This window comes from Chaetura pelagica, unplaced genomic scaffold, assembly GCF_000747805.2.
Source record: "Chaetura pelagica isolate M959 unplaced genomic scaffold, ChaPel_1.0 scaffold112, whole genome shotgun sequence".
Classification (NCBI taxonomy): Eukaryota; Metazoa; Chordata; class Aves; order Apodiformes; family Apodidae; genus Chaetura; species Chaetura pelagica.
Genome location: NW_009952798.1, coordinates 2867412 through 2881955, shown reverse-complemented (window position 1 = coordinate 2881955; position 14544 = coordinate 2867412). Strand labels below are relative to the sequence as shown.

At 45.4% G+C, this 14544-nt stretch overlaps 1 protein-coding gene across 1 annotated transcript in view; it reads right to left on the bottom strand.

Annotated features, from left to right (window-relative positions):
* The window catches only part of HK1 (hexokinase 1), a 38135-nt gene that overhangs the window by 10344 nt on the left and 13247 nt on the right, over positions 1 to 14544 (bottom strand). Inside the window, exons 3-10 of the mRNA XM_009994888.1 lie at positions 12503 to 12651; positions 7887 to 8006; positions 5276 to 5371; positions 3953 to 4052; positions 3675 to 3858; positions 3332 to 3487; positions 1642 to 1875; positions 11 to 101 (exon numbers count right to left, since the gene is read on the bottom strand). Coding sequence (XP_009993190.1) covers positions 11 to 101; positions 1642 to 1875; positions 3332 to 3487; positions 3675 to 3858; positions 3953 to 4052; positions 5276 to 5371; positions 7887 to 8006; positions 12503 to 12651 — 1130 coding nt within the window. The remainder of the gene's footprint in view (positions 1 to 10; positions 102 to 1641; positions 1876 to 3331; positions 3488 to 3674; positions 3859 to 3952; positions 4053 to 5275; positions 5372 to 7886; positions 8007 to 12502; positions 12652 to 14544) is intronic.

Below are 14544 nucleotides of genomic sequence, written 5' to 3'. Positions count from 1 at the left end.
CCGTGGCTGCTCCCTTCCCGCTGCCGCTCTCCGACAGCAGGAACCGCACTTCGGAGTCGGGCACCAAGCGCCGGGTGGTTTTGTGCAAGCGCCGAGCGTACCTGAGGGGAGGGGAGGGGAGGAGAGGGAAGGGGAGGCTGCCAGCCCCACCGTCTGCCCCGCCTCTCCCACTGCCCCCCAGGCCCCTGCTGCCAGCACAGAGTGAGGAGCCACCCAAACAAACCAGCTACAGCCTCTCGAGGTTAGGAGAACTGCCAAGGAAGAGCTGTTCTTCCCTGTGGGTTCTTTCCTCCTGAATTTCTAAGAAAAGCCAGCAAAGAAAGCAGGGGGTTGCATCAGGGTCTCATCCCTGAAACCTGAGATGGAAGAGACCCCCTGGATCCAGTGCTGCTCCCACCTCTGCTCCTGCAGGCATCAAGCTGCCCTGAGCTCACTGGGTTAGATAGCGTGGGAAAACAGTTCAGAAACAAAAATTGCCCATGTATGTTATCTTACCACACCCTGGACCTCCCTATCTGGAAAAGCCAGTCAAAACAGCATTCTTAGAAATTTTTGTTTGTTTGTCAGAACTTGACATTCTTCTTTAACTAAGAATTTTTTTTTTTTTCAAAAAAAAATAGTAAGAAAGTGAAAATGAAACATTCAACATCCTTCTCCTTTCAAAAGTGTCCTCATAAACAACACTCAGCCCCCCCAGGCAGCTCCAGTGCCAAAGGTATGTCCTGTGTGCTGTGCTTCTTCTCTCCATTGGTCCCCACAGCTAAACCCTACAGCCAGAGACTGGAAACCAACTTGTTATCACCAGTTATTGTTTACTAAATAAAAGCTTTTTACCCTGTGTGCATAAACCACACCTGCATGCTGCATATTTCTTCCATTTCTTTACTCTGACCTTGGAAACCCTTAGGGAGGTGTTTCTCTCCCAGCCCCAGCATCAGGGCTTGGACTCTTGGGGTCATTTTTGACACTAAGACTGGCACTAAACCTTGTGACCAGCAGCAGGTACAACCCCAGCAGAAGAGATCCATTCCCTCTCTGATTTCTACATACATTTAAACAGCTGCTTGATTAAAAATTTAACTTCCAAGATGGGGAAAAATAAGACAAAGCCCATTTTTAAAAGGCCACAGAAATGTAAGCACCAATTTTTTCCCCCTGGTTTCCAGGTATATCTTCAGAAAAGACTGGAAAAATGGGGTTCAGCACAGTAATTTTCAAAACAACCTAGTTTAAATTGAAAATGGAGATCAAGGTGCATTAATGCAGGTCTCCTCAAAGCCAAATCCATGGGCACAAAGTAATATTTTGTGGGAAGAAACTCACCTGCCAAGGAGTCTACTGAGATCTCTTAAGGTATGTGCTCAAACCATCAGTTTTGACTGATTTTGCAGTATCCAATTACTCAGGGTTTTAGTTCTTTGTGGTTTTGTTGGTTTGTGCTTTGCTTTTTTTTAAATCTCACCCTACTTCTTCAGTTAAACACATTTCTCCTTTCCACCGAGCTCCTCATCCCAGACCAAGCCCTCAGGTCCACGTTTTGGGGGCCTCATCTCACCCCCAAACCACACGCCTGGGTGACACCTTGGGGGTTACAGGCTTGCCCCTCAGCAAACCCAAAGCCAGGAGCAGAGAGGGACTCACTGTGGATGCATCTTGTAGAGGGAGCCATCAACCCCCACGGTGGTCCGGAGGCGACCAACCCCCTTGTTGTCCCGCAGCTGGTTGAGGATGGCACCCAGTGTGGAAGCCACCAGGTTGGCCGAGCGGAAGGACACGATGGTGCAGACGTGCTGGACGGCGATGCAGTCCTCGTGGGATGGCTCCACCCCCAGGCGGGTAAGAATTTCTTTGGCTTTGTTCAAACCCTCTTTGCTCCTAACAAAGGAGAGAGCAGCAAAGGATACTCCTCAGTGGAGAAGGTATAAAAGGCAAGACTGAGGGGCATTCAAGCATGGCTGTCCCTGCCTGGGGTTTGAAAAAGGGGTTAGAAAGAAAATTTTCTTAGGGATCTGGGCTGGGGAGCTCCATCAATCCTGGAATAAAATGCTCTAAATATGCATTCATTCACAGATAAGAATCATGGAGGAATTAAATGCTTTTTTCATCATACTGATCCTTCAACAACTTCTCCTCTCTGCAGCAGGGAAGCACCAGCCCCACAGCTCAGCCCAGCATACACCTCATCCCACACTTGTTGGTTCACATGGCTTCAATTTATTAAGCTTAGCATGAAAATCGAAAGTCTGAGTGAAGGTTGCCTAAGTGATTTCATCCTAATGGGCCTCTTTTCATTCAGACTTTTACAACCACACTGAACTTCTGCTTCTTGCACTGAGTTTTCCCATGTTAGCACACAGCCTGAGAGAAAAGCTTCTGGCAAAACTTATCCAGCTTGGTCATTTCCCAGACAAAACACAAGGAGTTTATCCTGTCATTACCAACTGTTCTCTGTGCAACTTTTTAAGGACTCTTGCATCTTGCTAGGATCAGCTAGAAATCTGAAGCCGCACAGGGATGTGCCCCCTACTTCAGAACCAAAGTGCTCTTCAGAGAGTCAGGTGGGATTTCAGGGCTAATTTTGCTCTTAACTGAACTTCTCAATGACTGCATTTTTCTCATTGCTGCTCAACATGACACAGACCTCTGTGGTTAGGAGAAATGAACACTCACATTTAATGGAAAGCTGTTCAGATAAGATGGTCTGCAGGGACAGGAGTAAAATGCAGCAGGAGGCAACAGGCATTGTAGAAGTCACTGGCTGTTCCCTTGCTGCTGCACTCACAATCAACATTACCTCTAAATGTGTGCACCACAACCAGCAGCACTTCAAACAGAAAAGCCAGTCTGTGACTACAGTACCAACTATCCCAGTGATGTGAATTTTAAAAACGCAGGGGGAAGAGCCAGTAAGTACTGTCCAAAGGGGTGATGACACCACAAGAAACCAACTGGCACATAGCTCAGAGGTCGCCGTGTAGCACCCGGCACTGCCTACGAGACTGAATGCTCTGCCTTGTCACACTTGTTTTCCTTCTGCCCAGCAATCCCGTGGATACAGCAAGGAGCAACACAAGTATTTGCTGGGAGGCACCAAGCCAATTCACTCCTGCATCCAGCTGCAGGGCAGCAACTTTGGAGTTTTTGCAGGGAGGGGGTGAGGCCACAGGCTGTCTCTGCTGGGGGTCCCTACATGCTGACTCTGCTACCTATGTTGGAAGATGGCAGCCACCCCCAGAGCAGCACATCTGCCCCCAAAGTGAAAAGAGATGCTGGAAAAATGACATTCAGAATCACTGTGAAGCTCAGGAGGTGTAACAGGAGAGGTACTCACTTTTCTATGGCAGAAACGTGTTTTGTCTCAAACTTCCCTTTGGTGAGAAGCTCAGGGGTGATTCTCCCCTCAAAAAGAAGCCCTTCCTTGGCCATCTTCACCAGGATGAGCCTCACCAGCTCCCCCATGTACAGCCCACTGACCATCTTCTCAAACCTGCAGAAGAGGACAGCAGCAGTCACCCACCAGTCCATGGGCAACACTGCAGGGCAGAGCCCCACCATGCCTCACCACAGGCAAAACTGAGCTTTCTTCAGCTGCTGAATTCTTACCACAAGTGGGAAAAGGAAGCACAGGGTAGAGAACAAAAGAAGCAAAGCACACAGATAACTGCCTCACTCACAGCTGCTTCCCAGGATTAAGGGATCCACGGTCGATCTCTCGATCAAATTCGGTCCTGATGTCTTCTAGTGACCCATCATCTCCAAAGGCCCCCCACTCCGTGTTAATGCACATCCTGCCCTCATCCCCTTCCACCAGGTCAATGTGCCGCATCTCCTCCATGTAACAGGCATTGGTGCCAGTGCCTTTGGGGAAAGGAGATCAGAAGGTGCTAACCAAGGAGGCCAGGCAAAGGGAGAGAAGCCCCGCGCACGTTGCACCAGCAGCAACACAAGTTACCAATGATCAAGCCAACTTCGCAGCGCTGGTCGTCAAAACCGCAGGTCATCATCGTCCCCACGGTGTCATTCACAACAGCCATGATGTCTGCATCGTAGTCCTGATGGAGGAACAAAATGTTACTCGGACCATATGGCTCCTCTGGAAAACACTTCTTGCATTTTTCACCAGTTTGCTGACATCAACTTGTTTCACAAGGAAGAGCAGACAAGTAATTTGTCTGATGATCACAGCTCATCTTTTTAAATATCACACCTGCTCCGTCTGCCAGTTCCCCATCCCACGTACCCAAGAAGACAAGGAGAGCAAACTAAGGCACCAGGCAAACAATAAAACAGCAGTTGTGTAACTCCAGAGAGCAAAGACCTGCTCTCACCCCTGGGCAGAAAGTTTAAAAACAAAGGGACATACATGAGAGAGGGAGGAACTCTATAGTTAAACATCATGTCATGGAATATTTTGATGCAGTTGCTTAAGGAGTCAATCCAGAAAATGTTCCCAAGTTATGTGTTTCTCACAGAATTCACTTAAAACACCTGAGTGTTTTAACTCAAGTGTAGATTTTAATACAAACATATAAGCAAATAATGCAACTTAAAAAGCCATCCAAATGACATGCACTCATTCCTTTCCAGCTACTTTAGTGTGTTGTTCTACCTGACACCAAGTCTGATGATAGTAACTGACTATAGTAATGTCTTTTGGCTTTCTTAAGAGTTCACAACTGCCCAAAAAGAGCAAATACTGCCCAGTTTGCAACGAATTTGGATGCTGAGTAATCAACATATCACCTGGCTGCAAGTGTAAACCCGGATTCATTCCATCTCACACTCAGTGCCTTTTTATTTGTTTATATCAGCAACCTAAACACCTTCACCCTCTATAAAATCAGCAGTGAGAAACTGCAGGGAGCAACACAGCTCACTGAGCCCAAAATCCCCCTTCTCTCCTACTCTGCTCTTCTCCTGCTCCTAGGCAAGGCAGCTGCATGACTCAGCTGAGCCCAGACCAGAAGACACAGCTTCTCAGGAATGAGATGTGTTGATGTGGCTGTAAAGCTGTGACACTAACACACACAGACACAGCACTTTCTCAGGTTTTGGAGAGAGAGAGAAAGCTTCTGAAGGTTGCCAGTGACAAACCACCACTCAGTAACTCAGCTTTGTGCTCCCTTTTGCCAGCAAACAACAGAACTGCACATCTTCACGCAAGAAAGCAGAGCTCCACCATCACTCACACTGCTCAGGTCAGGGACCTGAAGGGTAGTCCCTGACAAAGAAATGCTGAGATACAGAGTTACAAAAAGAATGAAGCACAATTTACCCCACGTTTCTTGATGGCCCTGTTAAGCAGCCTCACAACATCCGCTCCCTCCACTCCGCTTGCTTTGAAGCGCTTTGTCCAGGTTATCAGAATACCCTGCGAAAACAAGAGAGCAATATTCAACAGGACACCACCACAAGAAACATGGGGGTTTTTTTCCCCTCTTCAAAACCAGATTTTACACTTCAAATGCATCTTCAGGTCTCCTTTATTACATGACCAAACAACCCAACCTGAGGAAACTGGTGGTCTTTGATTCTCATTACAGTAAGCTGGAAGATGGGAAATTGCTTTCCCCTCACTTGCTATAAAACAGATTGTTTACATTCTGTATTTCCAGCCTGCTCGTCTCCCTGTTACTCCTCGACAGTTTTTCTTGGAAAACCATTTAATCCTTTTGGGCTGTGGAAATTGACTGCTTTCAGAAAAAGCTGACTGTGCAGGACTGACTAAAGAGAAGGGGTGTGATGTTTGTACATCCAGGACCTGGCTGCAGCAGGGATCAGGCTGCTGCACATTTGCTGCCTGGAGTCCCAACTGTCCAGGCTTGTTCCACCACATGATCCTGTTTATGGCTTATGGCAAATAGAAATACTGGAAATGTAGCAATATATGTTGCCAGCTTTCAGCATGGATCAAAAAGGAAATCCTGGTATTTAATTGCTTGTCTGCACACTGTCACAAAGAGCCTGCAAAGCCCCTGAAGTAATGGCTACATCTGATTTTTTCTATTTAGATAATGCTGATTCAGGGCATTCAGGAAATACATAAGTATTAATAAAAGAAAGAAAAGAGAATCAACAGGAAAGGCAACTCAAATCAGCCCCAGCTTTTCATACCCATCACAATACTCACACCTCTCACAACAGGAATTCAAGAAGCTAAAAACCAGAAAAGCTGAAGCCTGCAGGCACAAGCAGCCATAGCCCAGGTACACATTTGTCCATATCTCAACTTAAAAATCAACCACATCCCTGTGTATGTTCACCCCCTCAACTGGGAGAGCATTTAGCCCCAAAGCTACAAGGGACAGAGGGATTAGGGCAGCTCTTTCCAGAGCAGTAGTTATTCCTACTACTAAGCCACAAATTCAGTCTGTGCAAGTTGTGCCACTGTGCCATCCTTGTTAGCATCACCAGCAAAGCCCTGTGCTGCTGTGCAGGAAAACCATGAACAAAGCCTACTCTGCTGGCACAGCTTTAATGGTCAAATAGGCCCCTTGGTCCACATAATTTTTATCATTCACAAAACTGGTCAAAACACACTGGAGCAAGGAGCAGCTTTCCTCAGCCACTGTGCTGGAAGGGGGTTTTTTGCTTTGCCAGCAAGGCCTTGGTAGCAGGGTCTTTGGAGTGCAGCAAGGTTGAGAGGAACCCAACCATTTCTCTGAGAAATCAGGGACAACCCTACCTCCTTCTGCTCACTAAGCATCAGAAAACAGCACCCAAGCGAGCACAGCCTCACAGAAGCAGAAATCCAGGAACAAATGTGATCCATAGAATCAAAAAAATCAATAGTTTTCCAATGTCACCACTCATTTCAAGTCTTTACAGGTCTCCCCAGGCCATCCCACATGCTCCCTGCCCACTCCTGGCCCACACAAGCATGACTTCATCTTGGCTGGCTTGAGCAAACCAGCCCACAAACCAGCACCTTTTATGCAGCCAAACAAATTTTCACAAGGGCAACTCAAATTCACACTCCCATCCCCAGCATGACTCTGCTGTGATCAGTAGTCTGAGCCTTAAAATACAACACAGCCAGGCCACAGAGCTGCACCAAAATCAACCCATCTCTTCTCAGCTGATGCAGGAAAAGGCAGCTCTCTGTTCTTAGCTACATTCAGGCCCTGAGTCAGTAAACCCCCTTGGTTTCAGCTACCAGCATCACTCAAGAAGTATGAAATATAATAAAAACCATGCCCCACCTAGCCCTCCTCAGCACCAACACCTGGGAAGCTGTTGGACCAGGCTAACCTAGAGCCTCACAAACTGGACAAGCAGGTTGTGCTTTAGTGCTGCAACTTCTCTGTGTCTTGTGTGGATTTAACTTCCCTGCATTAATGAGTTACACTGTTGCCAAAGCAACACTGTGCCAGGAGGCTGCTTAGTCATTTAGGATATAATGAGCAAAAGAAGTAAAATACCACAGCATCCTTGTCTCGGGAATCACATCCATCACTTCATACAAGGTTTGTCATTGCTACCCCTTTTCAAAGCACGTTGCTTCCAGGTGTCCTGCCCACTGGATCCCTCTCAGTTACACCCCACAGAGAGGTGAAAAAGGCTGCAGAGAAGGCAGGCAAAACCACTGCCAAGGAAACCACAACAAGGAGCTCATGCAGAGGCAGCACAAAACATCAGGTGTCTCTTCATCATCTGCTAACCCACAACAAGGAGCTCATGCAGAGGCAGCACATCAGGTGTCTCTTCATCATCTGCTAAACGGCTCTTTCACACAGAAACACAAACATGAAAAATGAAGACTGACAGTGAAATACAACACTCATTTATCCCAAAAGTGAGACCTGACTGGGACACTGCTTTCACAGCAGTGTTTGAATAACATGGCAGTTCTTCTGCATATTAAGAACGTTGTGAAATCTTCTTACCTCATCTAGCTTGGATTGTCGACATGGGAAGGAAAACGTAAACCCTACTGGTAACTTCTTGTCTTTGATTTGTTGTTTTTCCATAAAGTCTCCCAGGCATTCAGCAACGTGATCAAAAAGCTGTAAGGAAATGGAAGGTATAAAAGCACCATGATTAAAGATACAGTTTCAGGGAGAAAATATTTCAAACTGCACATGAAAACTGTCCTGGATGAGAGGAAGGGAGAAAACATCTGCTCCAAATTGTTAAAGATGTATAAACAACATAGCTATGAAAATACTCTCAGAGAGTGTATTTTAACACCCTAATTATGAAATACATTGTCCTTTTACACACTTAAATCTGCAAGCCATCTTTTACACCCAGATAAAAAGGCTTCCCCTGAAACTAGTGGCACGTGGTTCTCAATCCTCCCATAACCCTGCTACTTAACATTTGATGAGAACAAAACTGTTCTTTTAACCTTTCTATAACAGGAAGGAGCATCTCAAAAGAACATTTGGGATCCAGTCCCAAATGGATTGAGCAATTTAAAAATACACAGAGAAGATCTACATCTGCTTCACTCAAAGTCTGCTGAGCCTAGAGTAGCCAGCAACTTTGCAGAAGCTGGCCAAAAGGACATCACCTCAAATCTATTCTTAAAGCACACAAACAAAAAGGAAAAAGCCCAGGGGATTTGTGTAAATATTTCACATGTTCTGAGAAACAACCCAAAATGGAAACATTTGCTGCATTTTTTGTAATACTGAACTATGCAGGCAGCCCACACCAGGCTTTCAGACACCAACACCCACCTAAGCCACCTTGATGGTCCCTCAATGGTGCCCTGTGACAGTGACACCATCTGTGTCCCCAGGCATGCCAAGGAGCGTGTGGGCACAAACTTCAGGGATTTGTCTCACACCAAGCTATTTGGAATGCCCCTCAGGTTGATTGCAACACGCAAAGCCAAAAATCAAGCCCTGGCAATTGAAGCAACAAAAATAGACATTTGTATCCACCAGTACCAAAAGCCAGACATGCCTTGAACTGATCCACACCAGAAATAGATGTCAAACCTCTGCAAGTCACCACCTGCTCCAAAAGGTAACTGCTTCACATTTTAACTCCCTGCAAAACAACCAACCAACCCACCCACTCTGCAGCACCCATGGGATGAAGCCAGGAAAACTGTCCAGAAGATGGGGAATAATTGGGAGGGAGTACAAAAAGATATCTGTTGGTTGCAATTAGCCCGTGCAGCTTTATTAAGAGCAGTTTCAGAGTCTTGGACAGACAGGAAAACACCGCAGACAGGCTGCAGTAATTACAAGAAAATGAAGAGGAGCATTTTGTCGTTCAAAGCAGGTCAAGAAGAGGTATCTGTAATATTACAATTTAACACAACACCTTAAACCCACTCCCAAAATGAGGTCAGATTTGATTAAGCAGAGGCACAGTAGTTTCACAGGGAAATGGGTGTCATTCATTGTCCTGGGCAAAATAAGGACATTTCACTAAGAGCACGTAGTGAAATGGGATGATAAAGCAACCTATGTTGCTGTACTTCTGTAAGACTTTTTTCAGGTGTCCAGATGAGACAGAAAAAGGAGTTACAAAAAAACTAAATAAAATATGACAACTTCTCCAGGAGGAACATAGAAGTAACAGGAGCTTGTGTTTTTATCATGTTTTCCATCTGAAAGTACCTTGCTAAATATTCCATCCTGCTAAACATTCAGCTGCTCCCAGGATTACAGACAATAACCAGGGGCCAACCACAAAACCCTCAGGAATTCAGAAAGCACAACCCATGCCACAGCCTGTATGGGTAAGTGGGGTTAACTATTAGCCACACTTTATTCACTACAGTAGCAGGGTCTAGTTGGTGATGTACAGTCTGGCTGTGCTACTGTTTTTAACAGAGCACAGAGGGAAGGCACTATTCAAAAGGAGAAAAGAAAGAGAGGGGCATTTGTTAATTTTGCTACCATTCACAGCAGTGAGATTTTCTTCCTAAGGAGACTCAAGGAAGCACCTGGATGTGCCTGTGCCCATGTTGACATCTAAACCTTACAAATGCCAAACAACATTCACAGGACAACAGAGGCAACTTTACGAAGTCCCTGTGGGTTTCAGGGCAGGCAAAATGAGGATCAATTTCAATGCCTGCCCACCCACAGGTGTGTGGTAGGTAACCATGTAAGCCCAATACTGTATGGAGTGTCAGAGAGACAGAGGGAATGCAGCAGCCAAGAGGAAGGAATCAGCCACATTTTACACCTTTGTAGACCTGAAGCAATGCCACCATGAGATGCTGAGCAACATGGTATCAGGCTTCATTTCTTCCTCTGGCCACGCAGTCAACTGCTCTGGTTGGGCTCCAAGAAGTCTCCATAAGGATGCACTTGGCTGGCAGCCAGCAGACTTTGGCAAGCAGCTGAAGATCTGAGCTCAGGCTCAAGCCCCTGAATAGGGAAGATTTAAGGGGGTAGGAAACCACAGCTCCAGACGGGGAGAACAGCCACAAATCCATAACCTACTCTCCAGTGGCAGCAGGACACAAAAAGCAACACCAAAAATCAAGCCTCAAAGCACACTTCCATTCCCTGAGCTGACACTAAAGATGGGCTTCTTACATATTATACACCTCCTATTACACTGTTAGGTCCAGGAGGGTTTTGCCCTTGACTTTGACACAGAACTATCTATGACTGGCAAAGCTGACAGCCTGTGCCTGACAGATGGGTAAAAATAGACGTTTGAATGCAATGAAGTAGAAAACATCAAAACAAACCATGCCAGTGAGGCATGAAGCCATAAATCACAATCCCTTCAATAAGCTGATTATGTATTACACTATAAGAGTATAACTCATTGAAGTTAATGACACAGTCTGCTGAAAAACATGTTAGTAGCCTACCCCTCGTGGGAAGTTCAGTCCAAGCACTCCACAAATCTGGCTCAGAGGTTTCAGAGAACCTTGACTATACACATCAGTCACAAACACCAAATCATCACCTGCCTGCTGTGCTTCCCTGTGAAGTCTCACAGCAAGCATTTTAGTCCTGGTTGGATATTGTCATGGGACAACTTCAAACCTGGATGCAATTCTGATGATGCTTCCAGTTCTCCTCTTCGTTTCCTGGCACTTAAGCACCAGGAGCACTGTCCCCCCAGGGTCAGTGGAAGTCTTGCCCTCCTCTCTTTCACTTTAAGAGCCATGAGAAAGTCTGAGCTCCCAGTTGCTGGTTTCCAACAGCCAAATGGCCTTGAGATAGTAAAAAATTAAAGCATAAACACAACAAAGCCCCGGAAAGAATGCAGACTTAATGTTTCCTTTTCTGGCCTCTCCCTATCACCTGCCCATCAAGTTTCACCTTAAGTCAGCTTGCCTTGCCCCCCCAGAACAGACACTTGTCCCCTGGGTGTGCTGCTTTTCCATCTCAAGCTGCCCAACATCCTTTGATGGACAATTAACTCCATGCTCCAAACCTGCCCAGAGAGCCCACCCCAGTTCTCTGCCTCCACCAGCAATAACAGGCAGCTCAGCTCCCCTCCAACACCATTCTGTGGAAAATTTGATGCATGGTCTTTTGGCCAGATAATAAAGCAATAACGTCAGGAAAAGACTTTACAAGAAAGGTATTTTACTGCTGTGGTTTGGATATCACAACAATGGTTGCATCAGTGCTAATTCAAAGTCATTATTGCCATCTTACACTCACTACTGCATAACAATGCAGCAGCAGTTATTAGATACATTCATTAAGGGTATTAAGGTGACTACAAAAAATACATTATGGATTTATGCTGCTTGCACAATTTTTCTTCTTTTGCCTTTTTGTTTCTTTTTCTGAAACAAGCAATAAGTTTCCTGCAGGTCTCTTACACTCCTAAACAGCACCTCATTCTAGCAAAAAGTGTAAAAAACCTTGCTTTTTCCAACAATGAAGATGACCTGGTTTCTCTTACGCTGACATGGAGACAAATCTGTCAGTAAAACATTCATTGTAATCCACTTCTGATCATAAAAAGCAAACAAATTCCTTCAGATAATCCCATTTGAAATCCAAGTAAATGGATCCAAACTTTTCCTACTCCTGAATGTGGAAGATGAAAAAAAAAATTCATATAATTTATTCCACAAAAATTGATGTTGAGCCAAAACATTCTATCAGCTTCCTGTAATTTTTTTTAAGTACTTGTATTTTTCATGAATGCTGAGTTGCTCAGACTGCCAGGACAGATATGTTACTGTCTTGGGTATTTCTATCCCTCATTTAACATAACAATTGCAGGATTGTCACGCTCCTTGCTTACAAAGTTGTTTTCCTGCTCTCCATTCCTACCCATAGAAAGTAACTTTACTATAAAAGTCAGAATCTCTACTTCTAGGCCATTTTTTCCCCCAAACCCAATCTCCCACACAATGGCAGCAGATTTGCAGCATCCATGCATGCTCTATTACACTACCCACTGCTTATTTATCTCAGTACCAAGAAAGAGCTGCAGCCAAGTCCACGCATGCTGTAGGTGCAACAGTTAAGATGCTCAGGTCATTCTTGAGGTGCTTTTCTAAAATGTCAGTGTGAAAGCAGCTCATCTCTAGAGAAAAGGAAGAGGTGCTTACCCGTGTCCCACTGCCATGCATGATATCTTCAGGTGTGTTATAAATTTCACTTTCCATTTGTACTGTCTGCTTTTTTTCATGGGACACCTTCACACGCAGAATTCGGAAGTAAGAACCACCAAGGTCCAGTGCAATGAAATCCCCTTTCTCTACATGGAAAACAAGACACAAATGATTAAAAATTGTATGCAACACAGATCTGGGGAACATCAAACTCTTAAGTATACCACGTAGGCAAATCCCCAGTGTCTACAGCAAGGAACTTCTGGCTGCAAGGTGTCCATATGAAGCATCACCCTGATTCCCCATAATTTAACAGGCAATTGGTGCAACAGCAACACCAGCCACCACTGGTACACAGGCCACTGCAATGAGGGTTTACCCAAAAAGAATGTAAACAGGTGTTCATGATGAAGCTGGCAGATCAAAGATCTCAGGAGAAAGCCAAAAAGGTGTTGAAAACAGAGACAATAAAATGAAGGGATGCCAGAGCACTGATGAGCAGCAGTCTTTTGTTGTAAATTGACCTGTGTCATTTTGGCAAGTAACAGTGAATGGTGCCTGGATTGTGCACTACTCTAAAATCAACAAATCACACACAGATGTAGTTAAAGCAGGAACCACTTATTTCACCTCCAGAAGCTGAAATTCCTTGCAAAGTGCAGTTAGATTATAGAAGTCAGAGAAATGAGTCTGAAAAATCAGAATGCAGCCCTTCACTGCTGCAGGAGTTATCCACAAGTTGCCATCCCTGGCATGGAACTCCCCCCAGGAGCCAGGGAAGAGCCAGGATACCTTCATCTCCCTCTGTGGTGGAGAGGGATTTGGATTTCAAAAGTCTAAAGCCAAATACACAACTCCTCCCACAACCTCCACAGACTTCAGGGAGTGAGATTCAGCCAACAGAGACGTGCGGCCTGGCTCTCTGAGGATTGACACCTCCAGTAGTCCCTGGAGAGCAAGGCAAATAAATTTGACTGAGCCACTTGTGCTATCTCACCTTATCAAAGGGGGAGCAAACAAAGACAGTGATCCTTAAAGTCTGTGAAGAGATAATATGTAGGGAAGCAGTGTGCACAATGTTTCCCGCAGGAGAGTGCATCCAGGCTGTAGTCAATCATTGAGGCCCTCTGCAAGCATTCGTGTCTGTGCTCAGCACCCCCAGGCTCACCAAGGCTGTTCAGAGGGCAGTGAAGCACAGTTGCCTTCTCATCCTGGTTTCCTCATGGACTGATGCTTTCCTAAGGTGTCAGAAGCACCCCATGCCACAGTGGGATGAGCAGCCTTCCCCACTTCCTGCATCACTGATGTGCATTGCCAGTCCCATCCTGCAGTGTTCTTCAGCCTCTTTTCATTCTGTCTTCCAAGTTTAAACTATGGCTTTGGGAAGGACACTCCCAACATCATCATTTTTCCCATTTCTACCTGAAGTCAATATGGAAAGACCTCTAGCAGTTGGGAAGACCAGTAGCTTTTGGTGTGTTACCCTCAAACTTCAACTTAGCTCCCAGAGCCTTCAGACTCTATGCTGTCACCAAAATACCAGACAATTTATCAATGAGGGTTTACAGACACAGACTTGCCTCTGAGATTACTCTGCCCAACCTCAGACCAAAGCTCCTGAAGCCCAGTTTAAGACTGCAAAAGGACACTGCAAAGGCCCAAAGGCCTTTACTGTTTTCCAAGGTTGCAGTATAATACAGAAACAAAACACTGCCATGGGAGAAAACACAGACAACAACCTCTGTACAGAAGAACACAGCAAAGTGACAGCTGGAGCCCAGAACTCCTAACAGTCCTCCTCATTTTTACTGCATTGCAAGACAACTTCTCATTCTTGCTGCTTAAGACATGAGTGTCCTGGTTTTGGCCAGGACAGAGCCATTTCTTCTCAAGAGTTTGTCAAAACACAAGATCCTTCAGTGCTTCCCTTCCCGTTTCTGAGCAACATGGCTTTAAACACCACTTTGCTCCAGTACAGATGTCATTTAAAACATGAACACATCCAAACTGTAGAAGAAGTTCCCTTTGTCAGGTTCAGC